The 24,812-nt window shown below is 44.4% G+C and overlaps 1 protein-coding gene across 11 annotated transcripts in view; it reads right to left on the bottom strand.

Moving 5' to 3' along the window:
• The window catches only part of RNF212B (ring finger protein 212B), a 416,496-nt gene that overhangs the window by 73,939 nt on the left and 317,745 nt on the right, over positions 1 to 24,812 (bottom strand). For 3 of the 11 annotated variants that reach the window (XM_075828895.1, XM_075828894.1, XM_075828896.1), the window contains exons 14-15: positions 13,471 to 13,529; positions 4,277 to 4,324 (exon numbers count right to left, since the gene is read on the bottom strand). The exons of 5 other annotated variants lie outside the window; for them this stretch is intronic. In XM_075828895.1, coding sequence (XP_075685010.1) covers positions 4,277 to 4,324; positions 13,471 to 13,529 — 107 coding nt within the window. The remainder of the gene's footprint in view (positions 1 to 4,276; positions 4,325 to 13,470; positions 13,530 to 24,812) is intronic. 3 more of the 11 variants (XM_075828897.1, XM_075828898.1, XM_075828900.1) reach the window with 2 other exon arrangements.

Genomic DNA, 24,812 nt, shown 5'->3' with positions numbered 1-24,812 from the left:
ACAATACACTGCAATACATGGATGAGTTACGGAAACAGTGTAACTCGCTGAGCTACGCTTTTTCCGTAACTCCCATAGTAGTGAATGGCAGTTACAGAAGCAGCGTAGCATGCTACTCTGTTTCCGTTACTATTCAGTTCCATGGGAGTTGCGGAAATAGCGTAGCTCAGCGAGTTACGCTGTTTGCGTAACTCGACCATGTAACCAGGAAGTGAAGTGGCCGGAAGACAGTGGAGCTGGGTAAGAGAGAACGGTGCTTAGGGGTCCCCGAGGTGAGACCCGCATCTATCTGACATTTATGACATATTCTGGGGATATGTCATAAATGTCCTTCATAGGAAAACCAATGTAAATGCTGTGGTCGCTATTTACCACGGCATTTAACTAGTTAAACGGCCAGGAACAGCGCCATCACTGTTCCTAGCCGTTAGTGCAGCGTGTCAGAAGCTGACACCTGCAGTGTATGGAGCGGGCTCAACGCGTGAGCCCGCTCCATACATCATCCCCCTCCCCGCTCGATGATGTGCTGGCACATCACGGGTCGGGAAGGGGTTAAGTAAGGAGCGGTCAGGGTGCCCGGCACCGCCGGGTCCCCTGTCTGCCGACTATAAGACGCAGGGACTTTTTAGCAAGATTTATTCTTGCTAAAAACTGAGTCTTATAGTCTGAAAAATACAGTAAGTGAAAAAATACTGTAAGCTAAAAAACACCTTCAAGTTGGGTTTGCTCTTTGTTGTTGAAATGTGTGGTATCACCGTGCCTAGATCCCATGAGCCTTCTGAGTCCTTGAGAGAGATAAAAAGGCGTAGGAGTCTAGAAAGGGATTTAAAAAGATTGCCAAAAAAATTGGACATCAATCATTCCACGGCCCAGAAAATCATCCACAAGATTTCAAATAACTGCCAACATGCCCAGGCCAGACCATCGCACCAAGTTTAGCCTGAGAGGAAAATGTAAGTTGCTAAAAGAAGTCTTTAATATACAGTACGTACATATGGTACGTTTTATAATTGATATCCTTTTTTTAATTGTAAAAACCTAAGAAATACCATTTCAAAAAGAAGTTTCTAAGAACCAGAATTTTCTCATGGGACCTAAAGGTAACTTTCACTACTATTGATGTCAAAGTGCATGAGTCTACCATTAGAAAGAGGCTGCACAAAATAGATCCACATGAGAGGTGTGTCCGAAGGGAACCATTGCTTTCCAGCAAGTACAGCAGGGCAAGGCTAATATTTGCCTATAAACATTTAGAAAAATTTCACTGGAGTTTATTTCAAAATGTAACTTTTACTGTAGAAAAGTCATAAAAATTGTGTGCGAAGACATTACATTTCTGTATTCACTGCAACATAAATATTCATAGCTTATATTCTTGATTAGGAATATGATCTTTTTCACTGCCTCCTTCCGTATTAAGAGGTTTTGACACACATGTAACAATTAAAGACGAGCACAAGTTCTGCTTATTTTTCCTTCACAGAATTCCCATATCTTACGTATTTAGTGCATATAGAAATATGGAGCTGTTTTGACGTTTGTTTTTGTTTAACCCCCCCCCCCCTACCTGTTTTGTTGTGGGTTGCTCCTAATGCAATGAGGTTTTTTTTGGGAAATTCCTGGGAAAACTCCTTAACTATTATTCTCCCGACGCGTTTCTTCCAGGCTTTGGGTTCATTATGGGAGATCAAGCTACTAGAGTACTTCTCCGTGGTAAGGGAGTGTTTATTAATTCCAATTTTGGTTGTGGCTCCCAGATCAAAGGTATTTGCAGTGGAAAAGAAGAACCATGGGAGTTTTTTTTAGCCCTCGTTCCATTCTAGGCGCCCATGTCAGGCGTCTGACATCATCATTGAACATGTGTTTCCTCTGCCTTTTATACCGGTCATTCTCCCTTCCAAAAACACACTCCCCCGTGACGTTTGGGGGGGGGGGGGGTGTGGTATATGCAGGCAGGTTCATTGGCTGCTACCACTATGTGACCTCTGACGTCCAGTTTATGGTTGTCAGGGTCCTGTGGCAGCGCCGCCCAGCATGTCTTCCCCTCTGTGACGAGAAAAACCCGTGAGATCATGGTATGGTGCTGCCTCTAAGTAACGCGCGAGTGCCTGCATATACCACACAGAAGCTATTAATATTTATGTTGCAGTGGATACAGAAATTTAATGTCTTTATATATGCGTTCGCGCACAATTTTTATGAATCTTCTACAGTAAAAGTTACATTTTAAGCTAAACTCCAGTCCTATTCCAGTGATTTTTTTTAAAAATATTTTGGGGAGGATCTCTTGTTGAAATCAATCCCTATAGTGAAGGGAAAATCACTATTTCTTTGAATTCCATAAACATTTAGGCAAACAGCCGGGGGAAGGTTTACTTAGGCTGGCTTAGACTGGATCCTCCACTCTTTTTTTTTTTTTTCCACCAGTCTTAGCTATCTGCTCCGCCGGAATAAGATGCGACAGATTTATTTAGAGTGTTTTTTTTAAAATGTTATGGCCTTTAGGGGTATATGGATGGTGCATGATCATGGTCGTTGGGCCTGTTATAAATATTTGAGTAAGATGCAACACATTTATTTTCTATTAAGACTGAAGGTATGACATGACAATCTTGATAAATTCCCGTCATTCTGAACTGGACAGATGAGTCATAGATAGGATTACTTGGTCACAGTATCAGAAGAAATATTTGGTGAAAAACAATAACATTTCACCAGTTTAACTCGATACCAACTGTAAAGTATGGTGGTAGAAATGTTATGGCTTGGGTCTGCTTTGCTGCATTGGATCCTGGACAGATCTCCATCATAGAATCCTCTATGAATTCTTCATTGTCAGGGTATGTTCACAAGCAGTGACCAGAAACGTCTGAATATACGGAGCTGTTTTCAGGCGAAAACAGCTCCTGATTTTCAGACGTTTTTATAACAACTCGCGTTTTTCGCGGCGTTTTTACGCCCTTTTTTTGGAGCTGTTTTTCAATGGAGTCCATGAAAAACGCCTCCAAAAAACGTCCCAAGAAGTGTCCTGCACTTCTTTTGACGAGCCGTCATTTTACGCGCCGTAATTTGACAGCGAAGCGTAAAATAAAGGCTTGTGGGAACAGAACATAGCAAAGCAATGGGCAGATGTTTGTAGACGTATTAGGGGCGTTTTTTCAGGCGTAATTCGAGGCGTAAAACGCCCGAAATGGGATATCTGTGATTTTTTTTTTGTTAAGCAAGTTATTGAAAAGTCAACTTGTTGGTGTTTGTTCAATTAAATTACCTTTATTGTTTTAAAGGGTAACTAAACTTTCAGAAAACTTCTGACATGTCATAGTGAAAATGTCAGAAGTTTTAATCGGTGGGGGTCTGAGCACTGAGACTCCCACCGATCGCTAAAACGAAGCAGCAGAAGCTTGGTTTCTGATTGGCTTTTCTCGGAAAGCCGAGCAGATGGTGAAGGGGCTCAATAGAAAGTCTATGGGCCCGTACACTAACTGCTCGGCTTTCCGAAAAAAGCCGATCAGAAACGAAGCAGCACAGTGCTCACCCAAGTGTTTCTGCCACTTCGTTTTAGTGATCGGTGTGGGTCTCAGTGCTCGGACCCCCACCGATCAAAACTTCTGACATGTCACTATTACACGTCAGAAGTTTTCTGAAAGTTTAGTTACCCTTTAATATAGATAAAATACTGATATGGCCACATATGCTGGAAAATAAAAACTTACATGGGCTACTTATTTATTCACAGGACCGTATAATTGTAGTGAACGGAATAATATAAAAACGGTGCAGATTTTAGGACGTGGTTTGAAGTAATCCTGCAGTCAGTATTTGATTCTTAAGGTCTGTTCACATCTACGTTCGGGCTTTCCATTGTTCTGCTTTGTCATAGGCGCAGAACGAAAAAATCTGAGCCGCTGGCTCTGGCATATAATCTAAACCAACGGTGCACAACGGAAACCCATTGACTTTAATAGGTTCCATCGGGTTTCCGTCATGGTGTCAGACTTTTTGCCAGGCAAAATGACGGAATCTGCGACGGAGGTCCCTAATGGAGCTTTAGATACAGATTTAAAAAGAGCCTTATCTGGCATCCTGATAACTCGCTGTTTGGTTACACTTTCTAGTTTAGTTTGCCTTATTTTGTCAGCTTTTCACTGAATCACTAATTATAGTAACTAACTGTTCTAGATAATAACAGGATGAGGATTTATATGTTGGTCAACTCCGCATTGTTGTATGTAATATTAAATAATATGTTATCCTGTATGAAGAGAAAGCCACTTACTTATTTTCTCAAGCCGAGTGATCCTGGCATTTTAGGAGTAAATTTTAGCTGTAAAATAATGTAACTTATATTATAATCCTAATACCAAAAATATACTCGTCCTCAAAATATATAACTTGTAGTCGAGAAACAGGTATACAAGTTACTTAGGTCCATTTTACTCATTGATTTCATTTATTAAGCATATATTTAACTGCTAAGCTCTTACTTGCTCCATTTTCTTGCTTCAAAAAAACATAGGAATCATTTTAATCTTTCAAATTTTTTTTAGGCTAGGAGGCTACAAGATTGTCAAATAAAATGAGAATGGGCTTTATCTAATCTTTTTCTCTTAAACTGGAACTGCACTGCATACGCTTCATGATATTAAATACTCTCAATGAGTATCAATAGAGTAAATAATAATGTCTACAGTAGATGTAATAAGAAGTTCCTGTGGCTGCAGCATAGACTAAAGCTGGATAAGGATCTGTAGGGAGATTGACCTGTCCATAAACTGAACCAGGAGCAAAGTTGATCCTTAAAGAGGCTCTGTCACCAGATTTTGCAACCCCTATCTGCTATTGCAGCAGATAGGCGCTGCAATGTAGATTACAGTAACGTTTTTATTTTTAAAAAACGAGCATTTTTGGCCAAGTTATGACCATTTTTGTAGTTATGCAAATGAGGCTTGCAAAAGTCCAAGTGGGTGTGTTTAAAAGTAAAAGTCCAAGTGGGCGTGTATTATGTGCGTACATCGGGGCGTTTTTAATACTTTCACTAGCTGGGCATTCTGATGAGAAGTATCATCCTCTTCTCTTCAGAACGCCCAGCTTCTGACAGTGCAGATCTGTGACGTCACTCACAGGTCCTGCATCGTGACGGCCACATTGTAATCTACATTGCAGCGCCTATCTGCTGCAATAGCAGATAGGGGTTGCAAAATCTGGTGACAGAGCCTCTTTAAGGGCTCATTCAGACGAACGATTTTCACGTCTGGGTGCTGTCCAAGTATAGAACGGGCAGCACCCAGACAGAACACTGACACATTATCGTTAATGGGCCAATTCAGATGTCCGTTTTTTTTACAATCAGTTTGTGATGAAAACAAAATCGCAGCATGCTCTATCATTGTCCGTTTTTCACTCAGGAATGGCCCATAGAAGTCATAGGGTCTGCATGAGAAACTGACGCCACGTGGATGCCATCTGTTCCATTCCGTTTTTCTTGAATGGTTGTCATAAGACACCTCAGAAGTGAAACTAGTAAGAAGAGCCGGAACAGTGTTATCCTGAATATAAGATATGGTCAAAAGCCAAAAATACTCAAGAGAAATATCTCCCAATGCTCTCTATACTATAAGCAATATAAAATTTTGTTTCTGCGATCGTGTGACCAACCTAGTGGTGTTCTCAGAGGGTTGGGACAATTGGGGACGACATTCAGTTTTTTTCACAGACAGGAAAAACAAATGGGACACTGATGCCACCCGTACAGAAAAGACGGACAAACTGAGGGCAATTGCAGAAAATACTGATACAAACTTTTTGACTGACTGAACTTGGATGAGTTTTAACAACGCTCCTCTGAATAAGCTATAAAGGAGTTTTCCCATGATATTAATCAGAATCGTATTACAGAACCTGTGCAGTATAAGATTTTTGTAAAGTATTATTTCCTTCGATATTCCCCTACACTGTTAGGCTCTTCATGCTTTTGTATAATTTCCGGTTTCCATTGGTCATGTCCTGTTGTAGCCCCTGAAATTGACAGTCGAGCATACACAGAACCTACCATTTTTATCTATTTAAAGGGGTGTCCTTTTTTGTATAATTAAAAGTTATACAATTTTCCATTATAAACCTTTGTATTAACCCCTGGATAAAATTCTGTTTATGGTCATGTGATAGACAAACAGGTGCGTGGCTCGCTATATTTATAGTATGTTTGTCAGAGCTGTATCTTCTAATCCATCTGTTGTAAGGAGGTTTGTGACTCAATGCAAGTTTATGAGAGCCTATATGTGAGTCTCAAAAACTTGCAGTGAGAGACTGACCTTCGGTTCCTGCAGCAGATGCTCTAGGATATGGATTGTCAGAATCGAGATTATGTGATCCAATGGTGGCCGGGAACGGAGCAGAGTGGCTACTCGTACAATAAAGCATTCGGTAAGCCAATACACATCATTACATTGCATTTGATCACATTTTTGAAACGGAAGGCAGAAAAATAAAAACTGCAGGAGTGCTTCTTTAAAGTACAACACTGGACTCAGAAGCACACATGAACGGTAGTGCTTTTCTATGGTGGCCATCTCAATGCCAGTGTTACAGGACGGCCAAGCATACGCAGAGCTTCTGGACTTTTCAGTTGCAGTCAATTGTATTAGAAGGCTGGCAGTCACTTAGCCATGGTATTTTTCAGAGATTCAGCACAAAAGTGTATTGAACCACTAGTGGGAATAATAACTCACAGCAGGCTAATTTTAATATCAAAATAGCACAAACAAAATGAGTATTCGCTCAGACATCAGTAGTAATATTTCACATATATAAAGATTAATATTAAAACACTTTTAAAGGTATATTCACATTTGGCAGAATTGTTGCAGCAATGGAAAGCATTTTGTACATCTGAATTCTGTTTCTGCAGAAGGTACATGGATTTCTGCAGGCCCTATTCAGATTTATCGGACACATCGCAAGAATTTTTGCAACAAAACTGTTGCGTGTGAATTTACCCCAAGTTGACCTTACACATTAAAGTCTGTGGAACCCACCAACTTCGGCAGGATCGGTTGAAGGTGGCATGTATATACAGTAAATCCTCCGAAGATGACCACCCCTTTGAGGAGACCCCCTTCATCCAGACCAAATTTTTCTGTGACACATTTTCCCCACCATTATAGTCTATGAAAGCCCCCTCTATAAGCAGACCACCTTCTAATCCGACGACCGTCTACTTTTTTGAGAACATTTTTCAGTGGGAAGCCCTTTGAAAAGACCGCAAAGTGGGCTTACATGCGCTGCAAAGAAGCTGGAGAAGAATTGCTTTGCACATCATAGGAGAGAAGCTGCGAGCACCACACCGCGTCATTGGGTCAGAAGGAGCAGGAGGAGGAACTTTTCCAGCACCACGGAGCATCATAGTAAAGGAGGGAGGAAGGAAGGAGGCTGTCAGAGAATGGAAGAGTGCAGCACGTGTCATGCACTGAACAGCCCGTGGTCTTGCTGAGCAAGGGAGCCTGAGAACTGCCACTGTGTTTTCAAGGTTAGCAATAATGCGGATATGGAGAGCGGAATCTAAGAATGAGGGGAGCAATGCTGGTGTACTGTACAAGATTTAGAGGGGAGTCACGCTAGAGGGGAGTCACGCTGGAGACGAGGAATGAAAGTGGGTCATGCTGGAGACTAAAAATGAGAGAGGAGCCATGATGGGAACTAGGAAAGAGAGGGGAGCCATGCTGGGGACTATGAATGAATGAGGAGCCATGTTGGGGACCAGGAATGAGTGGGGTTGCCATGCTGGGGACTAAGAATGAGAGGGCAGTTTATTTGTGTGCTGTACAGGTTTGCTGACTGCATTACACACTCTATCCAGCATTGTGTACTTTTTTCTTTGAGAAGACTACCCCCATAAAGACCATTTTTCTTTTACAGCTTGGGTGGTCGGCTCAAAGGGGTTTCACTGAAGATAGGTAAAGTCACAAAGTGGTTGTGAATAGGTATGCTGTTTTAGTTGGAAGTAAGGCACTGTTTACATCTGCGCTACAATTTCTCTTATTCTGTTTTGTCAGATAAACTGTGTAACACGAAAAACAGAAGTGCCGGATTCATCGCATGATGGAAACCAAAGACGCCCGACGGAACCCATTGACTTTAAGTTCCGTCGGGTTTCTTCATGGTTTCAGTTATTTTGACAGACAAAATAGCATTGTTTGTGATAGATAATGATTAAAGATTGGGTCCCCAAGATCTTGTAGTGTACAAGCTGCCCATACGGTACCATGGCCAAAAGTATTTGGACACTTCTCCGAATTAGTTCGTGTTTCAGCCACACCCATTGCAAACCGGTGCATAAAATCAAGCATACAGCCATGCTATCTCCATAGACAAGCATTTCTAGTAGTATGGGTCATACTGAACAGCTCAGTGACTAAACATGACGCTGTTATAGGATGCCATCTTTGCCATGAGTCCGTTTGCTACATTTCTGATCTGTTAGATCTGCTCCAGTAAACTGTGAGGGTATGTTCACACAGCCCATTTTCGGACGTATTTCGGGCCGTAAACTCCTGAAAAATCGGAAGCAGAATGCCTCCAAACATCTGCCCATTGATTGCAATGGGAAAAACGGCGTTCTGTTCAGACGGGCATTTTTTTTTTCGTGCGGCCGTTTTTCAAAACGACCGCGTAAAAAAAACGGCCGCGAAAAAGAAGTGCAGGACACTTCTTGGGACGTTTTTGGAGCTGTTTTTCATAGACTATTGAAAAAAGCTCCAAAAAACGGCCGTGAAAAACGCTGCGAAAATAGCGAGTATAGCTTCAAAAACGTCTCAAAATCAGGAGCTGTTTTCCCTTGAAAACAGCTCCGTATTTTCAGACGTTTTTGAGTTTGTGTGTGAACATATTATTATTGTGAAGAAAAAGCATCTAGAAGTAACAACAGCTCAGCTACAAAGTGCTAGATTATGCAAACTCATAGAGCGGGGTGCTGAAGTGGTTGGCATGTAAAAATAGCCTGTCCTCTGTTGCATCCCTCACTCCAAACTATCTCTAAAAGATATCAAAACAAAAACTGTGCATTAGTAGCTTTACGAAATGGGTTTCCATGGTCAAGCAGCTGCACAAAGTCCTAAGTTTAAAACGTACAATGCTAAGCATTGGCTGGAGAGGTCTACTGGACTCTGGAGCAGTGGAAAAGTGTTCTCTGGAGTAATGAATAATGTTTCACGATCTTTTTTTTGCAGATACCAGGAGAATGCAACCTACTGGAGTGCATAGTGCTTACTGTAAAATTTGGTGGATGGGGGAGAATGGTCTGGGGCTGTTGAGGGATTAGGCAAAGTCCCTTATTTTCAGTGAAATGTTAATACAAAGACATTTTAGACAATTGTATGTTTCCAACCTTGTGGCAACTGTTTGTGTAAGGCCCTTTCCTGTACCAACATAACCGTGCCCCTGTGCACAAAGTGGGATCAATAAAGATGTGATATGGTAAGTGTAGTGTGGAGGAACTCTAATGGCCTGCACATAGTCCTGATCTCAACTCCATCAAATACCTTTGGGATTAATTGGTACACCAAATACGAGCTTGACTTTCTTGTCCAACATCAGTGTCTGACCTCACAAATGCTCTTTTGGCTGAATGGGCACAAATTCCCACAGACACACTGCAAAATTGGAAAGTCTAGCCAGAAGAGTGGAGATTTTTATAGCTGCAAAAAGGGGCCCAATCCATGTTAACGCCTATAGATTTGAAACCGGATGTCCAACAAGGTGTGGTGGTCAGGTGTCCACATACATTTGGACAGATATTGTACATTGTTTTACACACACTGATGTAAGCCATCTGGGTAAAAAGTATACATAACTCTTGAGTTCCTTATTGGAACTTATAATTGTGCTGGTTTAGAATACTTATGTAATTTGAATTTGTGCTTTTGTTGACTTTTTTTAAAATTTTATTTGTGTTAATTCACATTCCCCTTCCTTCTTCCCTGTCAGCCCTAATCCCTCATCCCTCTTTCTAGCCCTTCCCTTCTCGCCTTTCCCATCTTTTTATTACCAGACATGGTTAGAAATACTAGGTGACTAGTTGACGAACATATGGATTCAAGTGTTGTACAACTAATTTTTGTGAAGGGTCTAACATATGATTGTTACTATTTTACACTTAGGTAATGGAATATATATTTTCTTTTCTTGGTCACTCCTGTCGAGTGAGAAAAAAATTGGCAAAATCTTAATGAAATATTTAAAAAGGAAAAAAATAAATGTACACTGTGAAAGTGATTAGAATATGTTTAAAAGATGACATTTTGCATGGACTCCATCTTGTATGGTAGGCGTCCATTTTGGATCATTGGAATCCATCTTTTGGCCTGAAGGAGCCATCTTGAGATTAATAAGTAAATATGTTAATCTAAGTCAGCAGCTGCCTTGAATCAATTCTATGTTGCGTTCTTGAATTGAATGTTTTATTATTCTTGTAAGGAGCAGATCAATTGTCTTTGGGACAATTACATTGTTTACCATAAGGGAGGGGGTCAGCCTTGGAGAAGGGCTCTGTTTAAATGATTTAAAGAGGCTCTGTCACCAGATTTTGCAACCCCTATCTGCTATTGCAGCAGATAGGCGCTGCAATGTAGATTACAGTAACGTTTTTATTTTTAAAAAACTAGCATTTTTGGCCAAGTTATGACCATTTTTGTATTTATGCAAATGAGGCTTGCAAAAGTCCAAGTGAGTGTGTTTAAAAGTAAAAGTCCAAGTGGGCGTGTATTATGTGCGTACATCGGGGCGTTTTTACTACTTTTACTAGCTGGGCGTTGTGTATAGAAGTATCATCCACTTCTCTTCAGAAAGCCCAGCTTCTGACAGTGCAGACACAGCCGTGTTCTCGAGAGATCACGCTGTGTCGTCACTCACAGGTCCTGCATCGTGTCAGACGAGCGAGGACACATCGGCACCAGAGGCTACAGTTGAGTCTGCAGCAGCATTGGCATTTGCAGGTAAGTAGCTACATCGACTTACCTGCAAACGCTGATGCTGCTGCAGAATCAACTGTAGCCTCTGGTGCCAATGTGTCCTCACTCGTCTGACACGATGCAGGACCTGGGGAAGTGACGTCACAGCGTGATCTGGCAGAAGCTGGGCGTTCTGAAGAGAAATGGATGATACCTCTCGTCACAACGCCCAGCTAGTAAAAGTAGTAAACACGCCCCGATGTACGATGTAGATTTTACTTTTAAACACACCCACTTGGACTTTTGCAAGCCTCATTTGCATAAATACAAAAATGGTCATAACTTGGCCAAAAATGCTCGTTTTTTAAAAATAAAAACGTTACTGTAATCTACATTGCAGCGCCTATCTGCTGCAATAGCAGATACGGGTTGCAAAATCTGGTGACAGAGCCTCTTTAATGTTGGGCCATCTTATCTGCAGTCTCCATTCTCTAGTGAGATAAGACGTAGAGACAAATTAACTTGTAGGAATCTTGGAGGGTGAAGAATTATTATAATGCATTGAAATATTCTCATTGGCTCAATCGGAGTCATTATCATATTGTAGATGATTGGCTGAAATCAAAGCCTACACCTTTTCTGTCATTATACTTATATACTTGTTTGGATCAATAAAGATCAGAGGAGGATTTTGAGCATACAAGCATGGTCTCTTGCGTCATCTTTTCTCTCAGAGATATATATCGATCACCTATGATTTGGAAACTGGATAAATCACTGGAGGGCAGGTATCAGTTGACATACCCATTACAAATTTCAGTCTAATATATTTTGGCCCATGATTGCGTTAACATATACAGGGTGGGCCATTTATATGGATACACCTAAATAAAATGGGAATGGTTGGTGATATTAACTTCCTGTTTGTGGCACATTAGTATATGGGAGGGGGGAAACTTTTCAAGCTGGGTGTTGACCATGGCGGCCATATTGAAGTCGGCCATTTTGTATCCAACTTTAGTTTTTTCAATGGGAAGAGGGTCATGTGACACATCAAACTTATCAAGAATTTCACAAGAAAAACAATGGTGTGCTTGGTTTTAACGTTACTTTATTCTTTCATGAGTTATTTACAAGTTTCTGACCACTTATAAAATGTGTTCAAAGTGCTGCCCATTGTGTTGGATTGTCAATGCAACCCTCTTCTCCCACTTTTCACACACTGATAGCAACACCGCAGAAGAAATGCTAGCACAGGCTTCCAGTATCCGTAGTTTCAGTTTCTGCACATCTCGTATCTTCACAGCATAGACAATTGCCTTCAGATGACCCCAAAGATAAAAGTCTAAGTGGGTCACGAAACTTGGCAAGCAGTATGCAAACTGTAGCATGGGAGATGGGTGGTCTCATAGGGTGTCTTGCATTGAAATCTGCTGCAATGACCCGGGTACTGCGTTCACCAGACATCATTATGGGTGTTAGGTCCGAGCATTCCTAGATGAACAGTTTCCTGGAAAGTGTATTGGTCGTCGTGGGCAAGTTGAATGGCCCCCTAGATCTCCCGATCTGACCCCCTTAGACTTTTATCTTTGGGGTCATCTGAAGGGAATTGTCTATGCTGTGAAGATACGAGATGTGCAGCAACTGAAACTACGGATACTGGAAGCCTGTGCTAGCATTTCTTCTGCAGTGTTGCTATCAGTGTGTGAAGAGTGGGAGAGGAGGGTTGCATTGACAATCCAACACAATGGGCAGCACTTTGAACACATTTTATAAGTGGTCAGAAACTTGTAAATAACTCATGAAAGAATAAAGTAACGTTAAAACCAAGCACACCATTGTTTTTCTTGTGAAATTCTCGATAAGTTTGATGTGTCACATGACCCTCTTCCCATTGAAAAAACTAAAGTTGGATACAAAATGGCCGACTTCAAAATAGCCACCATGGTCAACACCCAGCTTGAAAAGTTTCCCCCCTCCCATATACTAATGTGCCACAAACAGGAAGTTAATATCACCAACCATTCCCATTTTATTTAGGTGTATCCATATAAATGGCCCACCCTGTACATTAAATAATCACTTTCATTAATCCCTATCCCCCGATGCAGCATACATTCCTGGACCAACTTCTTAAAGGTGCCCATCCACATTACACAGAACACGGCTGCACTGGCCAATTTTGGCCAATGATCTGTCGTGTATGGGGGCTAACCGACTCTCCACTAATAGCAGATCCTTTATTCCCAATGCCAAAAGTGTTTGGCATTGGCTGATTCTTCTTTCCCTATTAAAAAAAAACCCCCAAAAAACATGCAAGCTCGACCAAGCCAAGTGTGCATGTTTATGGGGGAGTCGGGAGAAATAAACAGTTCGACAAACAGTTATTTCATGTGTATGGCCACACATAAAAGAGAGAGCTGGGATATGTAAGAGGCCAGATATTTCTAATGGCAGCCCTGCCTGTTATATAAATACATCCTTGCAGCGGACCCCAATATCAAGCATGTTTGTGACACATACATACCTGAATGGCTCTTAGCCGGTCTATGTTGTTGCTTGGAGCATTGAAAGAATCTCTTGCAACTGTTGTAAAAAGGAAAATATTATATGACCCATTATTTGCTCTTCACACCTAAGTTATAACTACTACTTCTCTGCTTTTTTTGCTAGCCTTTTACATGTTGGCACAAACAGATGTAATAGGTACCATAATAAACACATTTTACACATCTTGATGTCACGTTATTTTCACAAAGCTATAAAACACAAATAATGCTCAAATGCATAGGATTTTAGGTTGTAGTTAAATATTTGAAGTGGATAAATGAGCAAGTGTTAAAGTGAAAATAAGTCTTTGGGTAACTTTTTTTTATACCATCCATTAACCCCTTCCCACAAAATGACGTGCCTGGTATGTCGGGATTGCAAGTGACTCCGTGCAATCAGACGTACCATGCATGTCAGTACTTTAAAGGGTAACTAAACGTTCAACAAACTTCAGACATGTGGAATGAGATCCCCACCAATCGCTAAATCAAAGCGGCAGAAGTGCTCGTGTGAATGCACAGCCGCTTCGTTTCTGTTCAGTATTTTCCGGAAAGCTGATGTAGCGGAATACGGGCTCATAGACTTTCTATTGAGCCCGTACTCCGATAGTGCTTGGACCCACACCAATCAAAACTTCTGACACGTCACTATGACATGTCAGAAGTTTGAACGTTTAGTTACCCTTCAAACTAACACTGTGTCAAGTGACACAGTGACAGAACATCTCTTGTCGTCTGGCTCTGTCATCTGTTTAGTATTAGTTAAATATAGGTAAAAAAAAAAAAAAAAAAAGCTGGCGATCAGCCTCCCCACCAGCTGCTAAACCACCACCACAATCATCATCTGGTGATCTGTGTCACAAGTCCTGTCATCAACTGTACCATCTGTATACCCCTAGATTGCCCACTCCCCGAGGTCCCGGTTCGGTAGCTATGACACCTCATCTAGAATTTGATAGGTAGGGTATCCCCATCTTCAAATACATCAGAGTCACTAGTGGCCGCTCTGCTCCAATTGTTCAGTTGGGATCGGTGTATTTTTATATATATATATATATATATATATATATAATTGTGGCCAGTCGCTCCTGTACTGTTTCAAATATATGGTCCACAGGCTTTACACTGCTGATGAGGCATACAAAATGTTATGCTCAAATACGGACTCTTACTATGTCAGAGGCTAAAATTGGACTCCAACAAATGCGGCAGAGCTGTGTAAATTTTTGGGCATATTTTTTAGCTTTGGTATTATAAAAAAAAAAGCCCACTATAGGAGATTACTTGTTCCCAGATATATTATATAGCACCCCAATCTGCCGTACAATAATGAGCAGGACAAGCTTTGAGGCGATAATTAAATTCCTGCCTTTTACTGACAACCGTCACTGCCCACCCCCAGATGCCCCAATTTTTGACCGGATCTTCAAAATAGGCCAATAATTGCCACCGGGTATATCCATCGCTTCAGAATTTATGAGGGAAAGGACTATAAAATTAATCCCGGACTTCGGGTTCCGGCGCCGACATGTGAAGAAGGAGAGGAGTGCTCAGTTGTGGCCTCTTAAAAACATCGGCTCCCTTGCCACACAACGCAGATATAGCCTCTCAGGGTAACTGTTCAACTCCTGCAGAGGAAGGCGACGTTACAAACTGAAGGGGCAATAGTACTTTAAGAGCTCGAGCGGGACATGTCACCGAGGACCCGCACTGACAAGATGGCAGCAGGCCGCTCGTCTGCCAGCAAGGAGGAACTGGAGGAGGTTTCCTCAAACGCAGAATCTCAGGACTCTGTCAGGTACACAACATCTTCACATCGATTACAAGAAGCTGGCCATTAAAGTAGCCAGAAGGATCTCTCCGGATCTACAAACTACACTAGCTAAGACTATCACTGATTCTCCTCAAGCGTTACAGTCAGAGATTGCAGCTCACTCAGTTAGCCTAGATGAAGCAGAACATCGCATCTCCGCCACGGAAGATGTTATGGCGAAAGCACATAATCATATTAGAGATTTACTGTGGGAAAAGAGCCATATCCTGGAAAAGCTTGATGACCTAGAAAATAGATCCAGGTGCAGCAACCTTAGGCTGGTGGGTTTCCTGGAATCTGTGCCTGCCAGTGCACTTTTCCATGTATGTGTGTTTCAGTTACCTCTTCTCCTTGACTTAGAAGACTCATTCAAAGTTGAACGCGCACACCGACTAGGTCCTGAAAATATGCAGAGAAGTAACATGCCACAGACTAGAAGCCAACCGGGCAGGCCTCACCAAGTCATCGTCAAATATTTGGACTACTCTGAAAAGGAGGCCATTTTGAGAGCTTACAAAAGAAGGGCACAACCCTTACACATTTAAGGGGTCAATGTACTGCTGTTTGGAGATTATTGTGTCGAGCTCATACGCAAACACCACGCATTCAGCAAGATGGCACAACGCAGACCTTCACAGATCCTGAAGAAGCGGAGACACTGTTATTAGATCTTTTGACCGCACCACTACCTGGAAACTATGCTGCGGCCGCAGCTAGCAGAACAAGGTCCTGAACAGCCACCATTACGACAGCGAAGATGCCCCTGAAAAACCGCTGACAACAAGGTTTAAAAAAATTGCTCTAAAAAAAATAAATCCCCATTATCTAGGAGACTAGTTCGGATGTCACACTGGTTTATGACATTCTCTGCAAAGGATAGTCACCCCCCCCCCCCCGTCTCTAACATCGGGTGCTTAACTGAGTGAGTATGTTTATCCACCAAACGGATACTGTGATATAATACCTCTTTATCCATTTTTTGCACACCCGGGTCGCTTACGCTCTCCAGGGTATGGTTATTTATGTTTTATTTAAATGCTTAATTGGAAATGAATAGAGTCAAACTGTCATGCTTTATCATGTACTCTATCACCTGGACTTCCTCCCCAGACATGATGGCCGCACAGATACTCCGCATGTCGGAAAAAAGCGAAGTTCCTCTATGACAATTTTTCTCCTGCAGGAGATATGTGGACTAAATGTTATAGTTACTGTTTATTATTTTGTTGTTCGATTGTTTGTATGTATACATGGTCACGATGGTCAGGATTATAGGCTGTAGGCTGCCTTTACTGTATTTTAGCCCAAACCTCATGTTATGTTGGAAATGGACAAGACCCATGAGCATTGAAACATATGTTACATTATTCCCCCCATGAAGATCGTGACATGGAATGTCAAGCGGTTACTATCTCCACATAAACGCTCCCTAGTGCTCAAACATTTGAAACGCTTAGGAGCAGACATTGCTCTCCTCTAGGAGACTCACCTATGTGAACAGGATTTTTTCAGGATGAAAAAATGGTGGGTATGAGAGGCGTTCGGCTCGGCCTCAGATGATAGGAAAGGCAGAGTTTTTACACTTTTAAGTATGTCACTGGCTTTTCCGGTAAAATCACAGAGCAGACAAAGAGGGTAGACTTCTCCATACTCTCTTGAACACACCAGCGGGGGAACTAAGTTTAAACAATATATATGGGCCAAACGGAGATAACATACAGTTCTTTGTGATATTACATACCCAAATTGTCCTCGACAATGCCCAATGCAAAATTGTTGTGGGAGATTTTAATACTGTGCTGTCACACACGAAAGATAGGAGGTGCTTGAGAATATCTACAGTACATCGACAATGAGAGTATTGGATAAAATACTGCAATCTTTCACCTCAAACCTAGAGTTAGTTGGCGCTTGGCGATATTTCAATCTAGACGGGTGGGAGTACACACATTATTCACATGCTCATGGGTCTTGGTCTAGGATTGACTATATTTTGATGGGGACCTCGCTGCTATCTTGCATATCTAACCCAATTATAGAACTGTTAATTTCTAATCCTGCTCCGGTCTGCTTGGAAGTAGCAGACATTCACATTCGTGGATGTAACGTCCATGGCCGCGGGCCGTCAGGTTTACTCACCTCCCGACGCCCGCAGCCATGGATCCGTGAGCGCTGGTCCCTGTCTCCTTCCTAGGAGATGCCAGCGCTCACTTCCGCTCCGTCCTGCTGTGTCCCGTAGGGTGCGCGCGCTTGCGCACGGCCTTAAAGGGCCAGCGCGTGCACAAATGATTTCGTCATCATCATCTGCCCTGATTTCCTGGTCTATAAGAAGGCCCCAGGCCTTCTGATCCTTGCCTGAGCGTTGTTAGTCTTTCCCAGTCTGTCTCACAATGGTCACTTAGTGTCTCCCGTTCCAGCTGTTACCCGTGCCCTGTTACCGTTCCTGTATTCCGTATTGTTCTAGTTCCTGTGCCTACCAGCGTTGGAGAAGTGTCTTCTGCCATGTCCAGTGTCGTCTGCCATGTCCAGTGTCTTCTGCCACATCCAGTGTCTTCTGCCACGTCAAGTGTCTTCTGCCACGTCAAGTGTCGTCTGCCACGTCCAGTGTCCTCTGCTTCATCGGATACTGCCCGCCACGTCTGGCGCCACCTGCCGCACCAGCCTCCATCCGTGCTGAAGCCACAGCCACCTTCCGGACTATTTCATGTACCCAAGCATTACTGTCTGCCATTGTCTTTCGCATAGACTGTGACCTGGTCAGCTGCCTCCCTGCTTACAGCGGAGTGGCCTAGTGGGTCCACATACCCTGTGTCCGTGACAGTACGCTCAGGCCATGGAACCGGCTGGCAAGCCCAAGACCGCAGTACAGAAGATTCAGACAGAGATGCAGGACCTACGCACACGTCAGGATCAACTCCTTGAGGCGGTGAATTCTATCCTGGTCTGCCTGGATCTACTCGCTGTTCCACCTCCGGTTCTTCCTCCTGAGGCTGTTGCCGTGCCACTGCCTGTTGCTCCCCCTGTTTGTTCCGGATCCTCAGTTCCTCTGCCCCTTCCTCCTCGCTACAACGGTGACCCCAGAGCATGTAGAGGATTTCTCAATCAATGCACGGTGCATTTTAGGCTACGGCCTCATCTCTTCCCCTCCGAGGAGGCCAAAGTGGCGTTTATTATCTCCCGCCTCGCTGGCAAGGCCCTCGCATGGGCGAACCCAATCTTGGAGCAACAAGGACCTGTATCCGCGGACCTAGCCTTGTTCCTGCAGTCCTTTCGTGCCGTGTTCGAGGAGCCGGGTCGAACATCCTCTGCCGCAGCCACTCTGTTGACCCTCAAGCAAGAAGGCTCCACTGTAGGGGAGTATGCTATCTCCTTCCGTACCCTAGCAGCCGAGCTGGCATGGAACAATGAGGCACTGGTGGCGACCTTCTGGCAGGGACTGTCCTCTCACATCAAGGACGAACTGGCAGCCCACGACCTTCCTTCTACCTTGGATGCCCTCATCCTGTTAGCCACCCGGGTTGATATGAGAATCCGGGAGCGCTCTCAAGAGGTTCGACAGGAGAGCCGGGTCCACAGACCAGCACCATCAGTCCAGAGACCACTATTGTCCACTCCTAGTGCGCCACCTGAAGAACCCATGCAGGTTGACAGAGTCCGGTTATCTGAACAGGAGAAGCAGCGCAGACGCTCCTCTGGACTATGTATGTATTGTGGCCTCAAAGGTCATTTTGTGCGCCAATGCCCACAGAAACCGGGAAGCTCCAGTACCTAGGGTTCATTGGAGAGGCAACTCTAGGTGGAACGTCTTCAAACGTTAAAACCTCTTCCAGATTATCGATTCCTGTGGCCATCGTCACCGGAGAGACATCACATCCTTCCTCCGCCTATCTTGACTCTGGAGCGGCTGCTAATTTCATCCAGCAGGATCTATTGGATCGTTTTCGTCTACCCACAGTCCGTCTGGAGAGACCCCTGGCTGTTGCCTCCGTGAATGGTCTACCATTGCCTGATCCGATCATGCTCATCACAGAGCCGTTGACACTACGGGTTGGAGCTCTTCACTCAGAACAGATCACCTTCCTGGTACTACCCAAGGCTATCAATCCTATCCTGCTGGGTCTGCCATGGCTCCGTCTACACGCCCCGACACTTGACTGGAATTCTGGAGAGGTTCTTCAATGGGGTTCCAGATGCCATAGCCATTGCCTGTCACAAGTCCGTCCTGTTGTGCCCCCGCTGCCTCAGTCACTTTCCGGTCTACCATCTCAGTATGCCAGTTTTGCGGATGTCTTTTGCAAACGAGAGGCTGAGACGTTGCCTCCACATCGGAATTATGACTGTCCCATTGAATTGGTTCCCAATGCTTCTCTTCCCCGTGGACGAGTATATCCTCTCTCCTTGCCAGAGACTTTATCGATGTCAGCCTATATCAAGGAGAACTTGGAGAGGGGTTTTATTTGAAAATCTTCCTCCCCGGCCGGGGCAGGCTTCTTCTTCGTTAAAAAGAGAGATGGATCTCTTCGACCCTGCATTGACTACCGTGGTCTCAATCAGATCACGGTCAAGAACAAATACCCATTGCCACTTATTTCCGAGCTCTTTGATCGCATACGAGGAGCCCAAAAATTTTCTAAGCTAGATCTGCGGGGGGCTTATAATCTAATCCGGATTCGCCGGGGTGACGAATGGAAGACGGCATTTAACACCCGCGATGGGCACTACGAATACCTAGTGATGCCCTTCGGACTGTGTAACGCTCCCGCAGTATTTCAGGAGTTTGTTAATGATATCTTCCGAGATCTCCTCTATATGTGTGTTGTAGTTTATCTCGATGATATTTTAATTTTCTCCCCAGATCTGATGACCCATTGGAGGCATGTTCGTCAGGTTCTTCTGCGACTAAGAGAGGAATCGCTTGTATGCCAAGTTAGAAAAATGCACCTTTGAAAAGAGGTCTTTGCCCTTTCTGGGCTACGTCATCTCAGATCAAGGCCTTAAGATGGACCCTGAGAAACTAAAGTCTGTCCTGGAATGACCACGTCCTCAAGGCCTAAGGGCCATAAAACGGTTCCTGGGATTCGCCAATTTCTACCGGCAGTTTATTCCGAACTTTTCTTCTCTGACGGCTCCCATCTCTACCCTTACCAAGAAGGGTGTGAACGCCAAGGTGTGGACTCCAGAGGCAGAGTCCGCATTCATTAGCCTCAAGAAAGCCTTCACTTCAGCTTCAATCCTCCATCACCCTGACGTATCTCGGCAGTTCTCACTAGAAGTGGACGCTTCCTCTGTTGGTGCAGGCGCACTTCTGTTCCAGAGGAGCTCCAAAGGAAAGGCAGTTGTATGTGGCTATTACTCAAGACTGTTTTCCTCTGCTGAGCGCAATTACTCCATTGGAGAGCGGGAGCTACTGGCTATCAAATTGGCCCTGGAGGAGTGGAGACATCTTCTAGAAGGCGCAGCTCACCCCATCCTGATCTTCACCGACCACAAGAACCTCACCTCCCTTCAGTCCGCTCAAAGACTGAATCCTCGTCAAGCCAGGTGGTCACTGTTCTTCACCCGTTTCCAATTTCTGCTTCACTACCGTCCCGCTGACAAGAATGTGAGGGCCGATGCCCTGTCCAGATCATTTGAGACGGAAGACACGGTGGAGTCCCTTCAGACTATCATAGACCCATCCTGCGTTGTCACCGCCAATCCTCTGCAGCTTAGAAATATCCCTCCGGGGAGAACTTTTGTTCGGTTGGCAGACAGAAAAAGAATTCTCCGCTGGGGACACAGTTCTAAACTAGCTGGGCACGCTGGTGTCCGTAAAACCCAAGACTTGATTGCTCGTCACTTTTGGTGGCCCACGCTACCTAAAGATGTTCTGGACTTTGTCTCTGCTTGAACGGTGTGTGCCTCTAATAAAGTGACTCGCTCCAAGACTGCCGGCCTGCTTCAACCTCTGCCTGTACCCAGTGCCCCCTGGCAGCACATCGCAATGGACTTCGTCACAGACCCTTCCTCTCTCAGCAGGATGCAACACCATCTGGGTGGTGGTGGACCGGTTCTCTAAGATGGCACATTTTATCCCGCTGACCGGCCTACCTTCTGCTCCCCGACTGGCGAGTCTCTTCATTCAGCACATCTTTCGCTTGCATGGCTTGCCTCTTCACATTGTGTCCGACCGGGGGGTTCAGTTTACCTCTAAATTCTGGAGAGCCCTCTGTAAACTCCTGGATGTGAGTTTGGACTTTTCCTCTGCCTATCACCCCCAATCCAATGGGCAAGTTGAGAGGATCAACCAGATCATGGAAAATTATCTCCGCCACTTCATCTCTTCACAGCATGATAACTGGGTACAGCTTCTTCCGTGGGCCGAGTTTTCATACAACAACCACAAAAGTGAGTCCACCACTTCCACTCCGTTTCACATCGTGTACAGTCAACATCCCAGAGTTCCTCTTCCTGTGTCGACTTCATCTCAGGTTCCTGCTGCTGACTCTGCATATGGGGACTTCCTGCAAATCTGGCAACAGACCCGGTCCTCTATTTTTCTGGCAGTAGATCGCATGAAGCGAAAGGCAGATACTAAGAGAGGAGAACCGCCTCAGTATCTTCCAGGGACTAAAGTCTGGCTGTCCTCTCGGAACATTCGCTTGAAGGTACCCTCATACAAGTTCGCTCCCAGGTTCCTTGGTCCTTTCGAGATTCTGCAACAGATCAACCCTGTCTCCTATAAACTGCGGCTGCCTCCTACCCTCAGAATCCCTAACTCCTTCCATGTGTCCCTCCTGAAACCAGTGGTCCTGAACCGCTACAGCAAGACTTCTAGTTCCACAGTTGCTCCCAGCGGTCCCTCTGATGTATTCGAGGTAAAGTAGATCCTGGACCGCAGGAGGGTAGGAGGAAGGACTTTCTATTTGGTGGACTGGACAGGGTTTGGTCCTGAGGAGAGGTCCTGGGAGCCAGAAGAGAACCTCAGTGCTCCTGCTCTCATTAAAAAGTTCCTCTCTCGCTCTGGCCCCAAGAAGAGGGGGCTTAAGAGGGGGGATACTGTAACGTCCATGGCCACGGGCCGTCGGGTTTACTCACCTCCCGACGCCCGCAGCCATGGATCCGTGAGCGCTGGTCCCTGTCTCCTTCCTAGGAGATGCCAGCGCTCACTTCCGCTCCGTCCTGCTGTGTCCCGTAGGGTACGCGCGCTCGCTCGCGGCCTTAAAGGGCCAGCGCGCGCACAAATGATTTCGTCATCATCATCATCTGCCCTGATTTCCTGGTCTATAAGAAGGCCCCAGGCCTTCTGATCCTTGCCTGAGCGTTGTTAGTCTTTCCCAGTCTGTCTCGCAATGGTCCCTTAGTGTCTCCCGTTCCAGCTGTTACCCGTGCCCTGTTACCGTTCCTGTATTCCGTATTGTTCTAGTTCCTGTGCCTACCAGCGTTGGAGAAGTGTCTTCTGCCACGTCCAGTGTCTTCTGCCTCGTCAAGTGTCTTCTGCCACGTCAAGCGTCCTCTGTCACGTCCAGTGTCCTCCGCTTCATCGGATACTGCCCGCCATGTCTGGTGCCTCCTGCCGCGCCAGCCTCCATCCGTGCTGAAGCCAGAGCCACCTTCCAGACTATTTCAGGTACCCAAGCATTACTGTCTGCCATTGTCTTTCGCATAGACTGTGACCTGGTCAGCTGCCTCCCCGCTACGGTGGAGCGGCCTAGTGGGTCCACATACCCTGTGTCCGTGACAGTGGAACTGATTACATCTGGCGCTTTCCCTCTTTTTTGATAAAAGATGAATCCTTCATAGAACTTTTATGCGGTTTGTGGCTGGAATATGATTCCTTTAACAAGGGACATAGCAATAATCCCTCCCTATACTGGAGGCTGTACTTAGGGGTAGACTGATTAAGTGATTTTTTATTTTTTTTTTGTGAGACATGTCCAAACGCTATCCGGAAAGCAGCGAGGCCCTCAGAGAGACCTATAATAAGTACATATCACAACCCTCATTGGTAACTTTACAGGAGTGGAAGATCACTAGGGTGAAATTTGATCTCTGGCTTGATCGTAGTGAACGTTTTCATCGCTCTGTGCTTGAGGCAGAATTGTTTAAGTATCGCAAGAAATCTGGCAGATTACTTGCCAACTTGGCTAGGGGAACTAGACCTTACTCCCACATAACCAAACTAAAAGATGAAGCTGGCACTGTTTACACTGATCCAACACATATAATGCATACTTTCGAGCAATTTTATAGACTATTATATGCAGATAATGCCCCATTTCATTCAGATATTGGTCACCAATACCTTCAATCCTTACAATTGCCAATTTCGTCTTCCAACCAGCTAGATACCTTAAATGCAGATATCACTGAAAAAGAGGTCATACAGACTATACAAGCTCTTAAAAACAATAAGTCACCGAGACCAGATGGATACTCGGCTGAGTTCTGCAAATCTCTTGGGCATCAAATCTCGCCTGCTTTAGTAGCCTACTTTAATTCTATTTTGCATGGCGCTGTTATACCTCCAGCAGCTAACCTGGCATACATAAGCGTGTTTCCTAAAACTGGCAAGGATCTCTCATTATTCTCGTCTTATTGTCCGTTATCTTTAATTAACCAGGATCTGAAACTAAATGCAAAAATCTTTGCCGAGTGACTCTCTCATATACTCCCTAACCTCATAGATCCAACCCAAGTGGATTTTGTACGTGGCAGAGCCGCAGTATCTAACATCAGAAGGGTTTTGACAGTTTTAGATGCCACAAAAAATCAGAGTCAACCAGCCAAACAATACGCGTTAATAGTCTTAGATGCCGAAAAGGCATTTGATAAAGTTAGATGGAAATAGCTAGATTTGGTGATCGATCAGTTTGGCCTGATAGGTAATTTTAGAACTTTTCTTTCAGCGTTATATAACGAACCCCGAGCTGCCATATACTGTATTCTCCAGGATGTAGGTCATCCTTGTTTCCTTTGCAGAAAGGTACTAGGCAGGGCTGTCCCTTGTCCCCACTGCTGTTCAATTTGGCCCTGGAACCCTTGGCATATAATTTGGATAGAACCTTCTTATTTCAGGGCATCCAAGTAGGTTCTCACATGGTGCGTACTGCTTTTTTCGCAGATGACCTCTTATTATTTATGTCCTGCTAACCATTTGCAGACCGTGCTTCAACATATCGTCGACTTTGGAAAAATCTCGGGATTCAAAATGAATCCCCAAAAATGTGAATTCCTTAATTTGCTCCCCCTTACCCATTTGGACCAACTCGCTGTTGATTCAGTGGGTCTGGAACTGGCTCACTCTCATCTTACCTACTTTGGGATAAAGATAGGTAAAACTCCTGCTTCCATATATGGTCTTAATTATCCCCCCTTGTTACATAGAATACATTCTGAAGGGGCGTGGCCTGAGCATCGAGCTGACCGGCCGCATTTTTGAGAGGCTCTGCCATCATGCTCCGCATTTGGGGCATTTACCTCCATCACTGCCGCTGCACCATCCCAAACCCCTCAAGAGCTGTACAG

The sequence above is a fragment of the Rhinoderma darwinii genome, chromosome 1 (assembly GCF_050947455.1).
Source record: "Rhinoderma darwinii isolate aRhiDar2 chromosome 1, aRhiDar2.hap1, whole genome shotgun sequence".
Classification (NCBI taxonomy): domain Eukaryota; kingdom Metazoa; phylum Chordata; class Amphibia; order Anura; family Rhinodermatidae; genus Rhinoderma; species Rhinoderma darwinii.
Note: the sequence above shows the minus strand (reverse complement) of the source record. Positions and strands in the feature narration are given on the sequence as shown.